At 39.5% G+C, this 20,203-nt stretch overlaps 1 protein-coding gene across 7 annotated transcripts in view; it reads right to left on the reverse strand.

Annotated features, from left to right (window-relative positions):
- Positions 1–2,721: 2,721 nt before the first annotated feature.
- LOC133628529 (ras GTPase-activating protein 1) overlaps positions 2,722–20,203 on the reverse strand; it is a 128,495-nt gene continuing 111,013 nt past the window's right edge. For 5 of the 7 annotated variants that reach the window (XM_062016820.1, XM_062016821.1, XM_062016819.1 and 2 more), the window contains 6 exons: positions 19,647–19,733; positions 16,988–17,055; positions 10,767–10,855; positions 7,994–8,071; positions 5,428–5,562; positions 2,722–3,447 (listed from right to left, as the gene is read on the reverse strand). In XM_062016820.1, coding sequence (XP_061872804.1) covers positions 3,364–3,447; positions 5,428–5,562; positions 7,994–8,071; positions 10,767–10,855; positions 16,988–17,055; positions 19,647–19,733 — 541 coding nt within the window. In that variant the 3' untranslated portion in view covers positions 2,722–3,363. Of the gene's footprint in view, positions 3,448–5,427; positions 5,563–7,993; positions 8,072–10,766; positions 10,856–16,987; positions 17,056–19,646; positions 19,734–20,203 lie in introns of those variants that run through there. The other 2 variants (XM_062016822.1, XM_062016825.1) reach the window with 2 other exon arrangements.

A 20,203-nucleotide genomic window follows, 5' to 3' on the forward strand; every position in this document is an offset into this window, starting at 1 on the left:
CAATGCCCCTGATCCTGGACAGGGAGCCCAGTTGCCTGGCTTCCCTGTCCTCTAAGTCCAAGTTGTTGGCCCCGTTCTCCCAGCATTGGAGCAACCAGGTGATAATGTGCTCACCTGGGCAGCGACTGTAATCTTTCCACACATTTCGCAACTCGCTCAGGGACAAACACCGGGTAATTATCTCTGGCTCTGGCTCTGACTCTTCCACCCATGATGGCCCTGGTTCATCTTCATCCTTAGCAGGGTGAGCTGATGTTTTTGTGTATTTCTTTTTTCGTACAGGGGCAACTGATACTGGCACAGGTTGATACTCTGATTTAGCAAAAATGCTATCAGTTGCCTGGATTTGAGTAGCCACAGTTGTTACAGCGACATCTGCTGCTGAAGCTGGGGCAGCAACTGGTACTGGCACAACTGATTTAGCAGCTATGTCTGGGACCTAGATGGGTTCATGTGTTCTCGTAATCATTACAGGTAAAAAGTTCTTCAAATATCTGCCCATATTCTCCTGTATGCCATTCCCCCTGTAGCTACCCAACCTCACAACTCTCTGAAAAGCAAATTTTACAATTCTGAGATAAAATCCTTATCCAGGAGACAGAATAATAAAACCATGATAGTTGGAACATCCCAAGTGTAATCTATTACAGGCAACTTGAAGGGATAAGGGTAGGTAACATAGTGGAAGAAATTATACCCCTCCATTTTTCCCATGAATTGAGTGCCAATATCATTACTGAATTCTGGGAGGAAATGTGGAAGTGACAACAAAACCATGTACAAGAACTGACCCAACTTTATAACCAGTGATACAGCCATATCATAAGCCAATGCCACCAAGTATAGCAGAAAGGTGGCTTTCATCCCTTTTCCATAGACAGTATCATAGAGAATACATGATGCATATAAGAAAGCATATAATACCACCATATAAGCATATAAACCAACATTGTGACCAGCAGTTAGTTAACTAGTATCAGAAATGGACACAAGAAGTTTGTTTAAGCCCCCTCTGTTCTATTTCAACCTTGCGGGCCCCATGTTGGGCGCCAATTAATGTCATGGTTTTGCTCAGCTGGGAAAAAGAAAAAAAACAAACAAACACGACTCCTTCCCCTCCCAGTGGAACGGGGAGGGGATTGCAGAAAAGGGGAAAAAAAGACCCACGTAGATTTAAATAAGAACAGTTTAATAGAACAAAGTTCAAAACAAGTTGAGAAGGAATAGTTATAACAAAAATGAGGGAATTATACAAAGAAGACTGGTGCATGACACATTTGCTCACCATCCAGGACCCAATCCGACTGACCGCTCTGGACCGGCAGCTGAAAACTGCGACCCCGGAAGAGAGGTCCTTCCAGCTAGCTCCCCACCTATATACTGGGCATGACGTTAGGATGGTATCGAGTACCTGCTAGCCAGTCTGGGTCAGCTGTCCATGCTGTACCCCTTCCTGCTTCCTCATAGGAATTAACTCTAGCCTAGCCCAAATCAGGACAGTGATTAATGGAACAGAAACGAGTTGGAGGCCTGTGGTCAGTGGAATTCCACAGGGGTCGGTTCTGGGGCCAGTCTTATTCAACATTTTCATGAACGATCTGGATGAGGGGACAGAGTGTACCCTCAGCAAGTTCACTGATGACACCAAACTGGGAGGACTGGCTGATTCCTCAGAAGGTTGTGCTGCCATTCAGCGAGATCTCGACTGGCTTGAGAGTTGGGCAGAGAGGAACCTCATGAGGTTCAACAAGGACAAGGGCAGTCTTGCATCTTGGGAGAAACAACCCCATGCACCAGTACAGGCTAGGGATTGACCTGCTGGAGAGCAGCTCTGCGGAGAGAGACCTGGGAGTCCTGGTTGACAGCAAATTAAATATAAGCTAGCAATGTACTCTTGTGGCCAAGAAAGCCAATGGTATCCTGCAATGCATCAAGAAGAGTATGTCTAACAGGTAGAGGGAGGTTCTCCTTTCCCTCTGCTCTGCCCTGGTGAGATCTCATCTGGAGTACTGTGTCCAGTTCTGGGCTCCCCAGAGCAAGACCTGGGACTGTTCAGCCTGGAAAAGAGGAGACTGAGGGAGGACATCATGAATTCTTATAAGTATTTAAAAGAGACACTTTTTTTCTGTTGTTTCCAATGATAGAACTAGGGGTAATGGACATAAGCTGGAACACTAAAAGTTTCACTTAAACAAAAGGAAAAACTACTGTAAGGGTGACGGAGCACTGGAACAGGCTGCCAGGGAGGTTTTTAATACCCGTCTGTACACGTTCCTATACGACTTGATCTAGCTGGACGTGCTTGAGCAGGGGAGTTGGACTAGATGATTTCTTGAGGTCCCTTCCAAATCCCTACCATTCTGTGATTAATTTTCACACAGTGTTATAGGAAATAAGTACTGCTGTCATCTGTTTTTTTTTTTTAATCACTGCATTTTATACATAGATAGACAACTATATCTATTATCTAACATTTCACAATTTTCTTTCACTTGCACCCAAAGTTAGACACTTTCCATAAAGTCTATCAGCAGCTTGATTATTAAAAGATAATAATTTTCAGGTTTAAAAATAAGATTCATGGTAGTCCTACATTACAGACACGACCAACCAATATGTATTTTATCAGATGTTTTAATGGACACATGCATGTCTAATACAGTGATAATAAATTTACTAAATTCTAATTATTCACTATTGTAAATTTTATAAAAAAGCATTGTGATTTACCTGGATGGATATACAGTCCATGACAGAAGAATTATTTGGACTGAATCAGTAGCACAGTAAAGAATAAAGCTGAGAAGATCCATTCTGTATATTCTTTTGACATGATTCCATCAAGAGAAACAGCATAGTACAAAAAGTATACAGAAAAGATTTTTCTTACCATAACCATGAAACACTGGAAATTGTACGTACAAGTTCAAGTGATTGAAACAGTCAAATGTCATAATAATTGTAACCAGTCAGAAATTGCAGTAAAAAATGATATCCAGTTACATGTAGCTGTCAAAACAATTTATTTCTTTGTCAGTTGATAATTCTTTTCCAACAAGACAAAAACTTTGGCCATTGCAGGAGTTGAAAATAATTTTCAAAGTCACAGCATTTTCTTTGCAGAAACGCCAAGGCTCAGAGGCTGTAAAAAATGGTTCCAAGTGGAAAAAAGTGCAAATATCCTGCACAGATAGTTAAAAAAGCTGCTGGTACAATCATTCACTAACAGAATCTTTGCTTTCTTTTTGCATAGTTCACATATCACTGGGAATGTGACAGTGTGCTATTTTTGGCAAGAGCCATACTTGTGTGAGTTGCCATGTTAGACATGCTGGATCCATGCAGAATGCAGGTAGAGAGTTGCTACCTGATGTTACTAGACACTGAATACTGATTTTGTTTTTGTTGAAGCAGTTCTGTAATAGCCAACAGCTTCTTAAGAACATGCTGTAGAAAAAAAAAAAAAAAAAAACCCCATACAACTCTATGTTAGCAAGTAGAGAAAAACAAACCCCGTCTTGCTTGAGAAGTATCTTCAACATTAACATACCAGACTTAGAATTATGTAGTTTAAAACATATTTAACACACACATCCCACCTCCAATTCCCTAGTCACTAAGACATTACTTCAAAAGGCAGCTGTAAAACAGCAATATGAAATTTATCTGCACCCATGGAGATCCATTAAATCTTGTCAATTTCACCTGAGAATTTAAAAATTAAAGAGAGTTCTCCTATCTGTTAAAAACAATCTGTAAACCAAAAATCCATATTGGGTATTTTCCCCATGTGAAAGTGCAGAACTGGGCCAAGAAAATGAAAAAAAAAGTCCATTGACAGAAAAAGGTGATAATACAATTCACATCTGCAGAGGCAGAACTACCCTCTTTCAACTTTCTGAAAACCTGGTCATTAAACTAAATCAAACACAACTGAACATACACATAAAACAGGCTAAGAAACTGTATTTAACTAGGTTAAACTACATCAGGGTGGTCCTGAACCATTACGGCACTTACAAGAGGAAAAGGGGAAAAAATTCAAGAGTTTTCTTTATAGAAACCCATAAAGAGAAATTACTCCTCTTAAGCAGAAATATAAGTGTTTCAAGGAAATTGTATCACATGTAATCATTAAGTGTTTCAGATACAGGTCTTGTGAAAGCAATTATATCCCTTATCTGTAAGCAACACACATTTAGTACTGAAAACTACTGTCCTGCCTTGCCAGTCTACCATCATTTTTGCATTGTCAAGACTAGCAGTGGCTGTGAATTATGAACTTGAACACGATTGATTTTTTTTTCCCTCATATGTCAATGAAGAGGTCAATTGTAGTAATTACATTGTATTAGCTTTGAACTGCTATAATGAAGCATTATCTAATTTTTAATTCTTTGAAATTTCTTCTGCCAAAGATGATTAAATACAATTTTTTTTCATCTTTTGCAAAATTACCATAAGAGTTCCCAGTAATACCCTTATTTAAAAACATTACTGCTGAAAAATGCATTATTTGAGTAACATCTGTTGCCAGGAGAAAGAAATACTGACTTTTCATCTACCTGAGTTTAAATTCAGGCCTTCAAAGATTCAGGTTATAGGAAGCCCAGTCTTTAAATCATGAAAATAATTAAATTTAAGGAAGATCATCTCTAAACAAAAAGGCTTTCTATAGCACAACTGTCCCTGTCCCCAAATCATTAGCATTAAAAAGGGAATACTATTTAAATTATCTCCTGCACAGTACAGTATATTAGTCAAGCATACCAAAACAAATTACTGTGCAGTAAGTAGAATTGCAGACTTAAAGTTCATTATAATTAGCAGACTATAGGCAAGTATATTACTTTTGTAGTATTTTAAGACAATGCATAAATGTATGTGATTTTTTTTTCCTCTTAAAAAATAAGTTTTCATAAAAGCTGTATAGAAGTTTAATAGTTGGAACAGAACGCATTTATATTGTTTGCTAGAGAAGTTTACAAATGTAATAAATCAGGAAGCAGAAATGAAGTAGTGATAGAAAGGTAAGGAAAAGAAATTTAGTAATTTAGTTTTTAATTATAAGAACTAGATCCTAAAACTAGAGCCTGTCATGAGATAGTAATTTCTTGGATTTAGACTTCCTCTGGAAACTAAAAAGTTAACCTGGAAACTAAACACAAAAGAAAAAAACAAGCCAAATCAAATAACAAAAAAATCCAGACAAAACCCATCAACCCACTACTTTAAAACATCTTTGGTTTTGTTGTATAAATACTTAGTCTGTAGCTTTGAGCTTCTTTACAACTAGCAACTTCCTGGTGGAATATTATTTATCACTCATACATCTGGACAGAAAAATTAGAAAATAATCACAATATTAAGCAATAACTCAAGACATGCTATCTGTAGCTGTGACTTTTGTTAACCATTGTAGTTTACCTGCATTACACCTCGCTCATTACTGAGTGTCCGAAGTTCATCTGAATGTGCCACACATATCTCATGCAAGGCTGCCAGGTAACGACATAAGTCAGTTCTAGAGTTCTCTGTAGTGTCTGGAAGCTCAGGAACATTCTTTAACAAAAATTATGAAAGCAGACTTAGAATGGTAAGTAGCCAGGCATATAACGAATTACAGTTCTACAGACCCACTAATAGATGTTTTGATACTGCAAGTACTGCAAAGTTTTTCTTCACAATTAAGTCTTCTGTCCATGTTATCCAATACAAATTATTTATTTCTTTTTTTTACAAGCATCTATTTTATGAAGACATTTTAATTATGGTTACACATTTCACATGGAAAGATTACTAAATATATAGCAATTCCTATTCCTACTGGGAGAGTTCTACTAAAAGGTTTGATCTTGCTATGATACCTCTGAGCTCACTAGAAAGATACTGAGAAAAGAGATTCAGATTATATATTCCCCTCAAATGAGGGGGATCCATCCATTAGGTGTTTTTTTTTTTAAATTAAATCCTATAATAGCAGCAGTAAAAATGGACACCCCCTCCCACAACTATCAAGTCATTAAATCCATTAATAAAATAATGTAATTAAAACAGTAGATTCACCATTTATTTGAAACCTAAAGATTTTCTTAGTCCTCATGCATCATCTGCCATTTAAAGAAAAAAAAACCAGTATATCATAATATGCAGAAGTTGCCGTTTAGCCAGAAAAAGGTGACATATAGCAATCCACCTGCATGACAGACTTCAAAACACTCATTCTTATAGATAATCAAAATAGTCTGAGATGTCATCCAAGTCACTTTTAATGGATCAATTCAGGAAGCTAGCCACATTTCATCTTCATTTTTAAACCAAATTCTTGGTTTAAACGTATACATATATACGTAGATGAGCTCCTAACTCTTGTTATATCTAAGTGAACTGTAATTATTATTTTCTTTTAAAGTATAATATCTAGAATTCACACACCAAGACACTTTGTAACATATAACTAAAATGGAACATAATATTTTTTAAAACTTCAATTTTTTCAATCTTGGGTTGTAGTGGTTTTTCCTGGGCCAGGTTTTTTGGTAGCAGGGAGACTACAAGGGTGGATTCTTTAAACAAAAAGAGTTGCCAGAAGCTTCCCCTGTAGCTCACATGGTTAGGGCCATTCAGTCCTAAACTGGACCCTGCAGCTGACCCAGGCCTGGTCAATTAGCGATGGAGGTAATGCTTCGGTGAATAACATATTTGAGAAGGAGAAAAAGCTGCGGGGCAGTTACAAAATGGCAGCAGCAACAGGGAGGGAGAATGTGAAAACATCTCCACAGACACCAAGGTCAGTGGAGAAGAAGGGTGCTTAGGCACTAAAAAGGCTCCCCTGTGATATGTGATGAGGACCATGGTGAAGCAGGTTGTCCCCCTGCAGTCCATGGAGGACCACCGGGAAGCAGAGACCCACTCGCAGCCTGTGGAGGAGCCCACGCCGGAGCGGGTGGATGCCTGAAGGAGGCCAGGACTCCGTAAGAAGTTCATCCTGGAGCAGGTTTCTGGCAGGACCTGAGAGTCTGTGGGGAAGGTGCCCACAAGCTGGAGCAGGTTTGCTGTCAGGACTTGTGATCCTGAGGGACCCAGGTTGGAGCAGTCTGTCCCTGAAGGACTGTTCTTCCAGTGGATGACCCATGGTGGGGCAGTGTGTGAGGAGCTGCCCCTGTGGGAGGCCTCATACCAGAGCAGTTTGTGAGGAGCTGCAGCCCATGGGAAGAACCCACGCTGGAGAAGTTCGTGAGGGACTGTCACCCGTGGGAGGGACCCCACAGTGTAGCAGTGGGAAGTGTGAGGAGGCCTCCCCCTGAGAAGAAGGAGCGGCAAAGTCCATCTGTAATGAAATGACTGCAACCTCCATCCCCCATCCCCCATGCTGCTGGGAGGGGGAGGAAAGGGAGTCCCGGGAAGAGAAGGGGTGGGGGGAGGTATTTTTAAGATGGTTTTATTTCCTCATCTCCCTGCTCTGATTGTTTTTTAATAAATCAAACCTTTTTCTCCCTAAGTCGAGTCTGTTTTGCCTGTGATGCTAATTGCTGAGTGACCTTTCCGTCCCTTATCTCAACTCACAAGCCGTTTGTTATATTTCTCTCTCTCTCCTGTCCAGTTTGGGAGGGGGAGTGATTTTATGACCAGGTTGACATCGGGCTAAACCACCACATGGGTCAAAACCATTATGACAAATTACACATTATTACACTATTTTTTGTTTGTTTACATTTTTGGCCAAAAGCCCTAATCCTTTGAGAGAAGCTCATGTGTACAGCAATATTAAATGGATAAAATCTTTCTAACAGGACATTTGATTGGTTCTAATTCTGTGCAACAGACCAGCAATCTGCAGTTCCTAAACATGCATAAGAAAATTTTTTCAGTAACAAGTCTTCAAAATTTTGTGGAAACTGATGCATTTTTGAGCTAGTTATCAAGAACTGTAAATAATTTTAATTTACAATGTTGCTATACAACTTCCAATATTTTTTTTTAAACTACTTACCCCAAGTTCATCTAAGAACATGATCATGCGATGTTTATTACTTTTGATGAATGGATTTACTCCCTCCATGTATGGCTCCTAGTAATTTTTAAAAGTATTTATTAGAACAAATCAATATCAATTTAATAAAAGTGAACACACTGCAAAACAGTGATTTTTTTCAAGTGAATTTATAATAGTTGGTGTATAACCAGTCAAAAGATTACACCTTTTTGTATACCAGATGAATTCTGAAATTGTTTATATATGCATTGTGACATGAAATTTTACATTCCTGAAATATTGAAGAGAGACTTCTTTTATTAATTGCAGCTATGTAATGGAGAAAACACTTTCAGAGGAAACATCTTGTTCTTTTGTTAATGCTTACATTCTAAGCTGTGAGTGTCAGACAAATGGCTTTATAATGGCAGTCTGAATGTGTTTTCTTTAATTATGCTTAAATCTACAGATTTTTATTGTTCAACCATGTTGTGACTTGGGAAACAGAACAGACCAATTGTTGCTGGCATTCTTTTAGTGATGCATTAAAAATTTTATTAAAAGCTAAGGCTTTTTAGTGCAACTTGTAAAACTGATTTACAAAATTATGTCAAGCAATATGAAACTGAGTACAAATAAAAGGGGTGTCTCAAAATGCTGTACCAACAGAAAGCAACAGCCTAAGAAGTCGAGAAAAGTCTGTGTGTGTATACGATGGGAGCCAGAGGTTGGTAGTTGTTAACTTGTTTCAGAATTAAAATACTCTGTCTCCAGGCTGGAAGTTTTGTCCTAATTGGTCTGAATTGGAAAGTGAATTATTACATATAATATATAAAAGAATGTGGATGTGGAATGTTTTTTCAAGATTCTGTACAGAGACATGCCAATATTACTGAAAGATGTCTCCCCATTTTGACATGAAACAATCAATGGAAATGCAAAAAGGTTCCCATCATCTACTTAAGGCAAATGCTATATCCTTATGGAACAGATTCTTTCTAATTATGATTTCTACATTTCTCAGTTGTCTTTTTGATATGGATATTCCTAAAGAAAATGTAGCCATTTTACCACTACATAGATGTTTTCTTTGTGGAGAGACGGCTGCCTTCTCCTACTCCGATACCCATCTAGTTGACCAAGGGAAGTCAGCAGATGTGGGTTGTTTTTTTTTTTTTAATTTGAGTAAAGCTTTTGATACTGTCCCTCACAGTATCCTTCTGGATAAAATGTCCAGCACACAGCTAGACAAGTCCATAATATGGTGGGTGAACAACTGGCTGATGGATTGGGCTCATGGGTTACATGATGTGTTACATGATGTGTTACATCAGACTGGCGGACAATCACCAGTGGACTTCCCCAGGGCTTAATTTTAAGGCCAGTGCTCTCTAATGTTTTTATAAATGATCTGGATGCAGGAGTCAAATGTACATTAAGTTTATTAATTATACTAAACTAGGAGGAGCTGTGGAATCCCCTCAAGGGACCTTACAGAGAGATCTGGATAGACTAAGAGAGCTGGGCAATCACCAACCATTTGAAATTTAACAAGATCAAGTGCAAGATTCTGCACCTGGAATGAGGTAATCCTGGTTATACATCCAAATTGGGGGACAAGAGGCTGGAGAGCAGAGATCTGGGGGTTTGGGTTGATGGTAAGTTGAGTCAACAGTGTGCCCCAGCAGTCAAAAGGGCCAACCATGTCCTGGGGTGCATCAAGTATGGCGTAGCTAGCTGGTCAAAGGAGGTGATTGTCCCACTCTACACTCACGTGGGCCCACCTTGAGTACTGTAGTTTTGGGCACCTCAGTATAAGGACATCAACCTATTAGAGCTTGTCCAGAGAAGAGAGATCAAGGTGGTGAAAGGCCTCCAGGGTCAAGACTTGTGAGAAGCAACTGAGGTCACTTGGTTTGTTCAGCTTGGAGAAGGCTGAGGTGTGACCTCATTGAAGTCTACAACTTGCTCAAGGGAGGCAGCAGAAGGGGAGGTGCTGATCTCCTCTCTGGTGACCAGTGATAAGACAGAGGAAATGGAATGAAGCTGCATCACGTGAAGTTTAGATCAAACATTAGGAAAAGACCCTTCGCTGAGAGGGTGGTTGGTCACTGGAACAGGCTCCCTAAGGCTGCAGAGTTCAAGGAATGTCTGGACAATGCTCTTAAGGATATGGTTTAATTTTAGATAGTCATGGGAGGAGCAGGGATTTGGACTTGATGATCCTCATGGGTCACTTCCAACTAGAGATATTTGATGATTCTATGAATAATAGAGTATGACTGCTACCCTTTTGATTATTGACAGACAGAAAAAACAGTCCACATACTTCCACTGTTGTCTTTGGAACAAATGTCTGAGTTTATCTGTCCTCATAGCATGAAAATATGGTTGCACCACTCTATATAATTCCTACTAGTAGGGTCATTGGTTCAATTATTTTAACAGGCACTGCTGTTGTTCATACTACCAGATTCAAATTCTTCATGGTATGTACTAAAATCATTCTCATAAGTTTCTAGATGACTCATTCTGAAATGATTGACTCCCCTCTTTCGAATTCAGTCAGACTTTATGCTACTGTTCTAGTTTAAATCAATACCCTGTTGAACTGCAACTGAAGATGATAGAAGAAACTGCAGAAACAAGGTCTCCTTGCAGATAAGACATCCAGGTCACATATCAGGATTTGCACAAGAAAACAGCAACACATTTTTATCTGTATTAAACAGTAACATTGAAATGTATTGGAAATGCAGTTCTAGGCTCTTTTGAATAAAATTATATTCACCTTAGCTCCAAATTCAACCAGATTTGCTAAATTCTGCACAGACTTGGCAACCAGCGTCAGCGTTCTTGCAGCAGTAGGAGAAGGAGAATCTGATAGAAATACATAGTAGAGAGGTATTGTCTATTTAATTTAAAACTTCCAGTAGTCACATAAGTTAAGATCTACAATTCGTATTTATCATGGAATAAAATACTTTGAATGCTATGACAGAACTGCATGTAGAAAATATCTCATGATCAAGTAAAATTTTGTTTTAGTAATTATGTCCACAAAAAAAATTAACTTTATTAGTTGCTTACAGAATAAAGTAAGCAAAATAAAATGTTCCTCAGAAGCCTAAGGTTAACAAACGTTTTATGAATTAGATGAAAAGCCTTTTCACAAAAATCTAAGAGGTTTATTGTTAGAATCTAATAAAATAATTACATTTACCTTTTTCCTTATTTGCATATACCAATATAAGTAGGTCCTGCATTGTTATGCAAATTATACTTTAAATTACAAGTACCAGGAAAATAGTTTAAACATTGCATGCAATTGTGTCTCGTATTTCCATGAAAATACTGCTATTTACTGCACAAATCAAACACTATAAACTCCTAGTACAATAACTTGTTGGAAAAGTTGTTTTAACTGACTAAGAGATTAGTCTTAAGCATAGGATTTTCTTGTTTGTTTTTAAATGGTTATGGTCAAATCTGGGTTTCCACTTACAGGCCATTTAATTGTTCCAAAATTGAAATGGTCATTATATAAACACTAAATTTCACAGTGCTTCTTAAGAATGCTATATACTCTACACTGTCTATCTGTATGTTTTGATCTTTCTGCACCTTTCCCTGCTCATCATTGCAATTAATTAAAAAATAAGTTCCAATATTTTTGGCACAGCTAGAGCTTAGACTGAGGCACTAATCATACAACTAATCTCACTTGTTCAGAGCATCTAGTGCTTAGTATTGTACATCCCTTTAATGAAGCAATGCTGGAAAACATTTCAAGCCTTAGAATAGGGAAGTTTAGGCAAAGAGAATTGATCTGAAGAAGTGTATTATTTAAAAAAAAAAGCAACTAAGAATGTTGAAACAAAGGACTGAACTTTTTCAGTAGATAGTTTTGAGAACAGTTATCAAGGTGACAGGATAGGCACATTGCTGCTGAAATTGAACTCTATACACCCAGTCTTCAGAATATTTCCCCTGCCTGCCCCATTACAGCAAGGAAGTATGTTAGAAGCTTAATTTCCCCAAGTTGAGTCTGTTTCGCCCATGATAGTAATTGGTGAGTGATCTCTCTGTCCTGATCTTGACCTATGAGCCTTTCATTATATTTCCTCTCCCCTGTCCAACTGAGGAGAGGGAGTGACAGAGTGGCTTTGGTGCACAGAGTCAACCCACCACAAAGGAATATAGGAAAACTTAAAACCTGATGATGCCTTGAACAAAGGCTGAAAGATGGAAAAATCTACTAGGCCTTTTGTGGTGGTTTTGTTGTGCTTGCTTGAACAGTTTCATGACTTTTTGTATTCACAGGGGTCTCAGATAAGATTGTAACTGTGTCTGGGATGTCTTGAGGGGGTGCAGATAACCCAGTAAGATCAAGATAAGAAACCTAAGAACTCTACAAACAGTGATGAGCTAAAACAAAGACCATATATAGAAGAAGGAACTGAGAGTTAATGGAAAGGACATTAAGAGACAACCCTTCAACAAACTACTGGGGACCACTAAAGACCACCAAAACCCCCCTGCAGGACTCTCAGAGACCCAGGTTGGATGCACAGTGTCTATGCAAATAGGATAATTAGTTCCAGGAAAAAGAACGAATATGTATAGTTATTCCAAGAAATATAGTGCATATGTATGTAATCACAGAATCTCAAGGGTTCTTGAAAAATCATCTAGTCCACCCCCCCCGCCAAAGCAGGACCACCTAGAGTAGGTCACACAGGAACTTGTCCAGATGGATCTTGAATGTCTCCAGAGAAGGAGACTCAACAACCCATCTGGGCAACCTGTTCCAGCGCTCCATCACCCTCACAGTGAAGAAATTCTTCCTTGTATTTCTTTGGAACCTATTATGTTCCAGCTTATACACATTGCCCCTTGTTCTATCATTGGACATCATTGAGAACAGCCTGGCTCAATCCTCCTGACACCCATCCTTTACATATTTGTAAACATTAATGAGATCACCCTTCAGTCTCCTCTTCTCCAAGCTAAAGAGTCCCAGCTCCATCAGTCTTTCATCATGAGGGAGATGGTCCACTCCACCATCTTGGTAGTCCTGCGCTGAACTCTCTCCAGCAGCTCCCTGTCCTTCTTAAGTTGTGAACCATATGGCATGCATGCTAGAAGGAACTATCCCCTGTGCATCCAGCACCGCAATAAAGAATGCCTGCCTTCTAAAACTTACAACACAGGGAAATGGGTTCAATTTGCACCAGGGGAGGTTTAGATTGGATATAAGGAAGAACTTTTTAACCAAGAGGGTTATTAAGCATTGGAATGGGCTGCCCAGGGAGGTGGTGAAGTCACCATCCCTAGAGATATTCAAAAGACACCTAGATGAAGTGCTGAGAGATATGGTTTAGTTTAGCGATGGGCTTGGCAATGTGAGGTTAGTGGTTGGTCTTGATAATCTCAAAGGTCTTTTATAACTGTAATGATTCTATGAACAAAGAGTTATTTAAATTACTGACTTTTATGATAACACTGAAATCCATTCAACACAGTCTTATGTCTAGAACAACAGTAAGACACATACTAGTTGTTGCATCTGTAAGATGCAACTTACATATGTAAGTTAAAATGCTCAGAAAAAAATCTAGGTGCTTAAGCCAACGGCCATGGAATAATCTATTCCCTCACTGTTAAAGCTTCACAAAAAAAGCCCCAACTCAGCTGTGTCAGATGTGGTCCCTGTGCATGCTGTCATGGTTTGACATGAAGCAGTGACTATGGCCAGAGGAGGTCGTGTCCCATGGAAGGGACCCAATCAGTATTCACAGAAGCTATAACTGTGGGGAAGAATCCACGCCAAAGAAGTTCATTAAAATTATGCCCAGGAGAGGTCATGTACCGTGGAAGGGACCCTGTATCTGCAGAAGCTGCAATTGTGGGGAAGAACCCACGCCAGAGATATTCATTAAGGACTGCATCCCATGTGAGGGACTGTATTTGCACAAGCCATAGCTGCTGGGAAGAACTCACACCAGAGAAGTTTGTTAAGGACTGCATCCCGTGGACATATCGGAGCAGGGAAAGAATGCAAGGAGTCATCCTCATCTGAGAAGACAGAAGCGGCAGAGCCCATCTGTGAGAGACTGACCACATCCCCCATTCCCTATATCCCCCAAGCCTCTGAGGGGGGAGGAGGTAGAGATATCAGCAGCAGTGAGCTGAGCCAAGGAAGAAAGGAGGGATGGGGGAGGGAGATCTTAATGTGCTGGTTGTAATTTTCTCATCATCATACTCCCTTTTTGCTTTTTGTTTTGTCCTGTTTCTTGTAGGTATTAGAATAAACTTTCCTTACTTTCCTCTCTAAGTCAAGTAGTCGAGTCTTTTTTGCCCAGAACTGTAATTAACAGCAAGTCCTCCCTGCCCTTGTCTCGATCCACAACATCCTAGGTTATCTTTTTTACTCCCATCTCGCTGGGGCTTCTGCTGTCCTAATAAGGGTGGGGGTGGATGGGGGCACCGAGCAAGAGACTGTTGTGCTTCTTTGCTAGCTGGGCAAAATCACTACATATGTCAACACCCAAATAATACCTAAGAACCGTTTAGGAGTATGCTATCTGATATCAGTCAGAACTGTGCTACTGATCAGTATAGCAATTTCACAATCCCGTTCTAGCAAACAGGAATAGTCCCTGTCACTCTTTTATTTACTGATAGAGATGCATTCTACAAAGAAGGCATCAAAAATCAGGGTAAAGCTTTTGTACTGGTTTTGGCTAGGGCGAACCTGCTTTAGCAGGGAGGTTTTAACTAGATGATCTTTACAGGTCCCGTCCAAGCCCTATCATTCTGCGATTCTTCATAGCAGATAATTGTCATGGTTTGACATGATAGCCTTTTCTGGTAAGGGGGAAGGGGCTGTAAAGATGGCTCCTGTAAGAAGTTGCTTGCAACTCTCCCCAGCTCAGAGCCGGACCCACTTCTGGGGCTGAGCCAATTAGACGCCTCCACCATCACTTTTTAAGAAGAAGCCGGAAGGGGAGGTTTCTTCCTCCATCTTCTTTCCTCCTTCTGTCCTTTCTTCTTCTTCTGGCTGGTGGTGGTGCAAGGAGTAGGAACAGTGAGAGAAACAACCATGCAGACTCCAAGGTCAGTGATGAAAGAGAGGAGGAGGTGTGCTGGAGCAGAGACTCCCCTGCATTCTATGGAGAGAACTGGTGAAGCTGAGATTTATTTTCATTTCTTTAAAGACCCCGCATCGGCGGTAGAGACTCATTTTGATAATGAACCCGCATCAGGGGCAGAGACTCATTTTGCTAAAGCTGGCCCCAGACCAGGGGCAGTGATTCACTTCATTAAAGGCCCTGAGCCAGGGACAGTGACTATGGCTGGAGGAGGCCGTCCCCCGTGGGTGGGACCACTTCACTGCAGACCCCGAGCCAGGGGCAGTGATTTTCTTCTTTAAAACTAAGGCTGGAAGAGGCCATGTCCTAAAGGAGGGATGCTTTATCACTATGGTCAGAGCAGGCCGTGTCCCGAGGAAGGGACCCAATATCCACAGCTGTAACTGTGGGGAGGAACCCACAACAAAGAAGCTCATTAAACTTATGCCCAGAAGAGGCCTTGTCCCGAGAGAGGGACCCTGTAACTGCAGAAACTGCAACCGCGGTGAAGAATCCACACCAGAGAAGTTCACCAAGGACTGTGTCCCATATGAGGGACCCTGTATCGGCAGAAGCCGCAGCTGTTGGGAACAACCCACCCCAGAGAAGTTCGTTAAGGACTGTGTCCTGAGGGAGGAACCCTGTGTTGGAGCAGGGGAAGAATGCCAGGAGTCATCCTCATCTGAGAAGACAGAAGCGGCAGAGCCCATCTGTGAGAGACTGACCACATCCCCCACTCCCTGCCCCCCTGAGCCGTTGAGGGGGAGGAGGTAGAGATATCGGGAGCAGTGAGCTGGGCCTGGGAAGAAAGGAGGGATGGGGGAGGGAGATCTTAAAGTGCTGGTTGTAGTTTTCTCATCATCCTACTCCCTTTTTGCTTTTATTCCGTTCTGTTTCTTGTAGAATAAACTTTCCTACTTTCCTCTCTAAGTCGAGTACTGGAGTCTGTTTTTGCCCAGAACCGTAATTGGTAGCGAGCCCTCCCTGCCCTTGTCTCAATCCACAACAACCTTGCTTATCTTTTTATTCCCATTTTGCTGGGTCCTCCGCCATCCTAACGAGGGTGGGGGTGAATGGGGGCACCAAGCGAGAGACTGTCGTGGTGCTGCTGTGCTAGCTGGGCTAAACCACAGCAATAATTTATTGTTGTGGTTTAGATTTGTGACCAAAACAAGACTGATAGCACACTAATATTATAACTTTTGCTGAACAGTGTTTACACAGCATCAAGGCCTCCTCTGTTTCTCAGTCTGCCACCCCAGTGAATAGACAGGCTGGGAGAGGAAAAAACTGGGTAGATGACTCAAAGTAACCAAAGATATATTCCATAACATATAGCATCATGATCAGCAATAAAAGGTAAAAGAGGGGGTGGATGTCATCTTTTGCTCACGAACTGGATGCCATCTTCTGCTCAGGAACTGGATGGGCATTGATCTACACATGGGAGATGGTGTGATTGTCTTTTCATTACTTGTTTTATTCCATTTATCCTTCACTTACTAAATTTTTTTATTGTTGTTGGTTTGTTTGATCTTGATCCCCACTTCTGAAGGTGAAGAGGGAAGCAAGCAAGCAACTGTGGTGTTTTATCTGCCCACCAGGGATAACCCACAACAATTTTCTTTATAAAATACTTTAGCATTCACTTTTTCTTTGTTTTTACTTTAAAATAAAACATTGGAAACAAACATTGTCTAATCTTTTAGTGTGAAAACCATATGCTGGATGTTTTAGGGAGAAAGTCAATCAATTGGTACAGATAACATGACTTTGGACATAGTATTTGAAAGACTTAATATTTTGCTAAATTAGGCACTAAAATAAGTTCATGCCTATTACTACATGAAGTATGAATTCAAGTCTGAAGCATAGTCACCTGAGATGATATTAAACATCCTTGGGTTCAGGATAGCAGGACAAATCAGTCGAAGAAAAACAAAGCCACTGAAATAGAAAAAAAAAGTATTTTGTTCAATAATGAAGTTAAAGAATTAATGTAAAATTATGTAGTCTTTAAGCATTTAAGTCAGTGTGGAAATCTTTGTGAGAGAGATGACAAACAACCAGACAGCACTCTGTGAATATGTTTGTTAATTAAGAATGTCTTTATTATTATTTCAACTATGATAGAAACTGTAATAAACCCAGGCATATTGATTTCCCAATTAAGATGAACCTCTGAAACCACCTAGGAAAAGCTTAACTATAAAGCCCTACTGAAGCCTGTGGTCTGAGACCACACTGACTTTTAAAAGGAGTGCTTCATCTCCTGCCTCTCCTGTTTCACTGTCTACTACAGCAAGTTATTCATCTTTCAGTCACTTGCTTCCCCAAGACAACATAAGGAGAGCAAGAGTGCACAGACAGAATGGAACCTCTCTTTTGGCAGCAACATGGTTGAAACAATCCATATCCTGATAACAGTATGATATCATCCTAGAAGAATAATACCGTATCAGTTACTCTCCTCGCAGAAATAATTGCAGTTAAAGTAAAAAAACCCAAAACATGTCAGGTTAACCATAATACTTGAAGACTGCTATAAATGACATATGGACCAAATAAAGCAATCTAACTCATCTCTCATTTTGTTCAGAGTGCATGGACAAAATCAGCAGACTGTTTTTTCACTACAGCAATATCACAGTCTGACTACTTGCAAAAGAATAAAAATGGACCTTGCACTACCTTGCTTTTTAAGTATACAGTGAAGTTAACACATCTTTCATGTGTCCAAGACACTTGAATTCCCATATATACTGTTTCCTATTTCTCCAAGAACCATGGCTGACAAAACACTCCTGGCCCAGTGTAAAACAAAAACTATTTTCTATGAGATGAACTTAAAGCTCTGAGGAAGTAAAAAATTCTTGAAGTAATGGCAAATACATCAATTTCTCTAGTAGATGGCCTGAAGATGGAGACAACTGGGGTATGAACCTAAGATGACCTTGCAGATACAGAGGACTTGATGCTTCTTACATTGGTCAAGTTGTCTAAATTGAGTCAATACTTATGCATGGGTTTTTACAACTAGACAGAAATTGCAGTACTTTCTGAATGATACAGAAGGGAAGCTACCTAGACACTTAAAAACTATCCACCTGTCTCTGAATATGGAATCATTCTTGGACCAAAACCAGTGCAATAAAAGATAATATTCTTCACTGGAGGCTGCAAAAAAACCCTGTACTCTAGAGACAAGTCACAAGTATCCACTTATGAAGACTAAGACAAAGAGAGAAAGGGACCCAATATTCATAGTATCCAGCAGAGATTCCAGGAAAATTCTGAATGTCACTTAAGGAAAGCTGCATATCTGTCTCTGGAGATGGGGAGGAATGGGAAGAGACAGTTTTTGCTTCTAAGTTTTACACACCTGCAATAGGCTAGCCCTGATATGTCTGATAAGAGCAGCCTCAATTTGAAGGCAAAACCCATGCAAAACACTGATGGCAGACATTTCATGGATTTTTCTTCAAGGAAACCTTGAGTCACTGTTGTTACAAGCACTAAATGACAAGGAATTAAGCATGGAAAGTACTGTACTAATTACACTAACATTTACTGAAACTCTGGAGAAGAAAGGGCTCCCATGTCTTCATTTCTGTCTCTAACCAAAGTGATAAACAAGAGAAAAATGACAAAACATCTGGAAGACACTGTTCCATCGGAGATTAACCTCAGCAAATCATATCAGTGCCAGATACTGGTCTACCAGCAAGCTAGACTTGCAAAAAAAGGTAAAGCAAACACAGAAGACATGTGGCTTTGATACCCCTAAACCTCTAGTATAATTTAGAACAACAGTGTCAAGATCTCATTTTTGTTGAAGATTTTTTTCACCTGCACTGGCAACTGACAGTGTTAAAGGAGGAGTTTTTGTACTCAGTATCAGTTTAGAGAAGCCAGATTCAGTAGCCTGCAACATTTTTACAGAGGCTCTGGAATACTTCAACATGATTGGGCTGAAGCAGAGAAATTAAACAGAACTGAGATAGCATAGAAGTACATATTTTAAAAAATGAACAGTTGATTTCAAGCATCTTAGCATGTGTAAGATTTTTCCAATAACTAACACACACTACATAGGAAACCCTGGATAAGGCATGGTCATTCCAGATGGCATATGGCAGGAACATCATCTTCAGAGGTCACTGTTCTCCAGAGGTATCACAAAGGTTAACTCACTTTGAGAGAACTTTTTCTCTTTCCCAACATGAAAAAGGAAATTAATATTTTAGATTAGTTTGTAAAACTTAATAAAATACAAGTAAATTCAAAGTTAAAGCTATTAAGTGACCTCTATGCTACACGTCTAGCAAGGCTCCAATAGCAAGACTAGGAAACTAGCAAGCTCTTGATCCTTAATTGGGATATCATGGCCCAGTACCATAATAATCTTAAATATTCTTGTAACCTATATAGGTACTATAAAAGTGTGGCACTAAAAGGAAAAATAGATAAACAGACTAAAGTATGACAGTAATAAGATGTTCAAAGATTTTTTTAGCATAAAGTGACAAGTAACTTACCTAATAACTCTTGTTCTCATTGTGCTATTAGCTGGCCACTTGTTTTGAACAGACTTCTGCAAGCATCCATAAATATATCTCAGTGTCCTGCAAAAATAATAGCTAAATAATCATTTCGTTAAAAACTTCACTGAATAAAAAAAGCTGGTCAGAGAAGATCTAGTCCAATCTCTTGCTTAATGCAGAACTATTATCAACACTAGTGTTATAATTCAGACATAAGCTTTAACTTAGTATCTGCTGTGACAGTCCATTTACAAAGGGCAAAGAAAGTCCTCAACACTATTCTATTTGCGCAGGTAAAATTCTGATTATTCACATGTGCATTAAATGTTTGATAATACTTTTTTTTCCCTATTTCATAGGTAGTGTTTCCTTTTAAAAACTGAAAAAAAAAGATTGTTTGGTGGCTTTTTTTCTTGTTTTTTTTCAACTTTTTAACTGAATTAATAACAATTGTGTATCCATAAATATAGGTTCAGTGTTTAAAAGTAGTTAAGCAATAGTCTTCTCCTATCAAAAAAATGGGAACACTCCGGTGTATTTCATAAAATATT

Source organism: Colius striatus, chromosome W, assembly GCF_028858725.1.
Source record: "Colius striatus isolate bColStr4 chromosome W, bColStr4.1.hap1, whole genome shotgun sequence".
In the NCBI taxonomy this organism is placed as follows: Eukaryota; Metazoa; Chordata; class Aves; order Coliiformes; family Coliidae; genus Colius; species Colius striatus.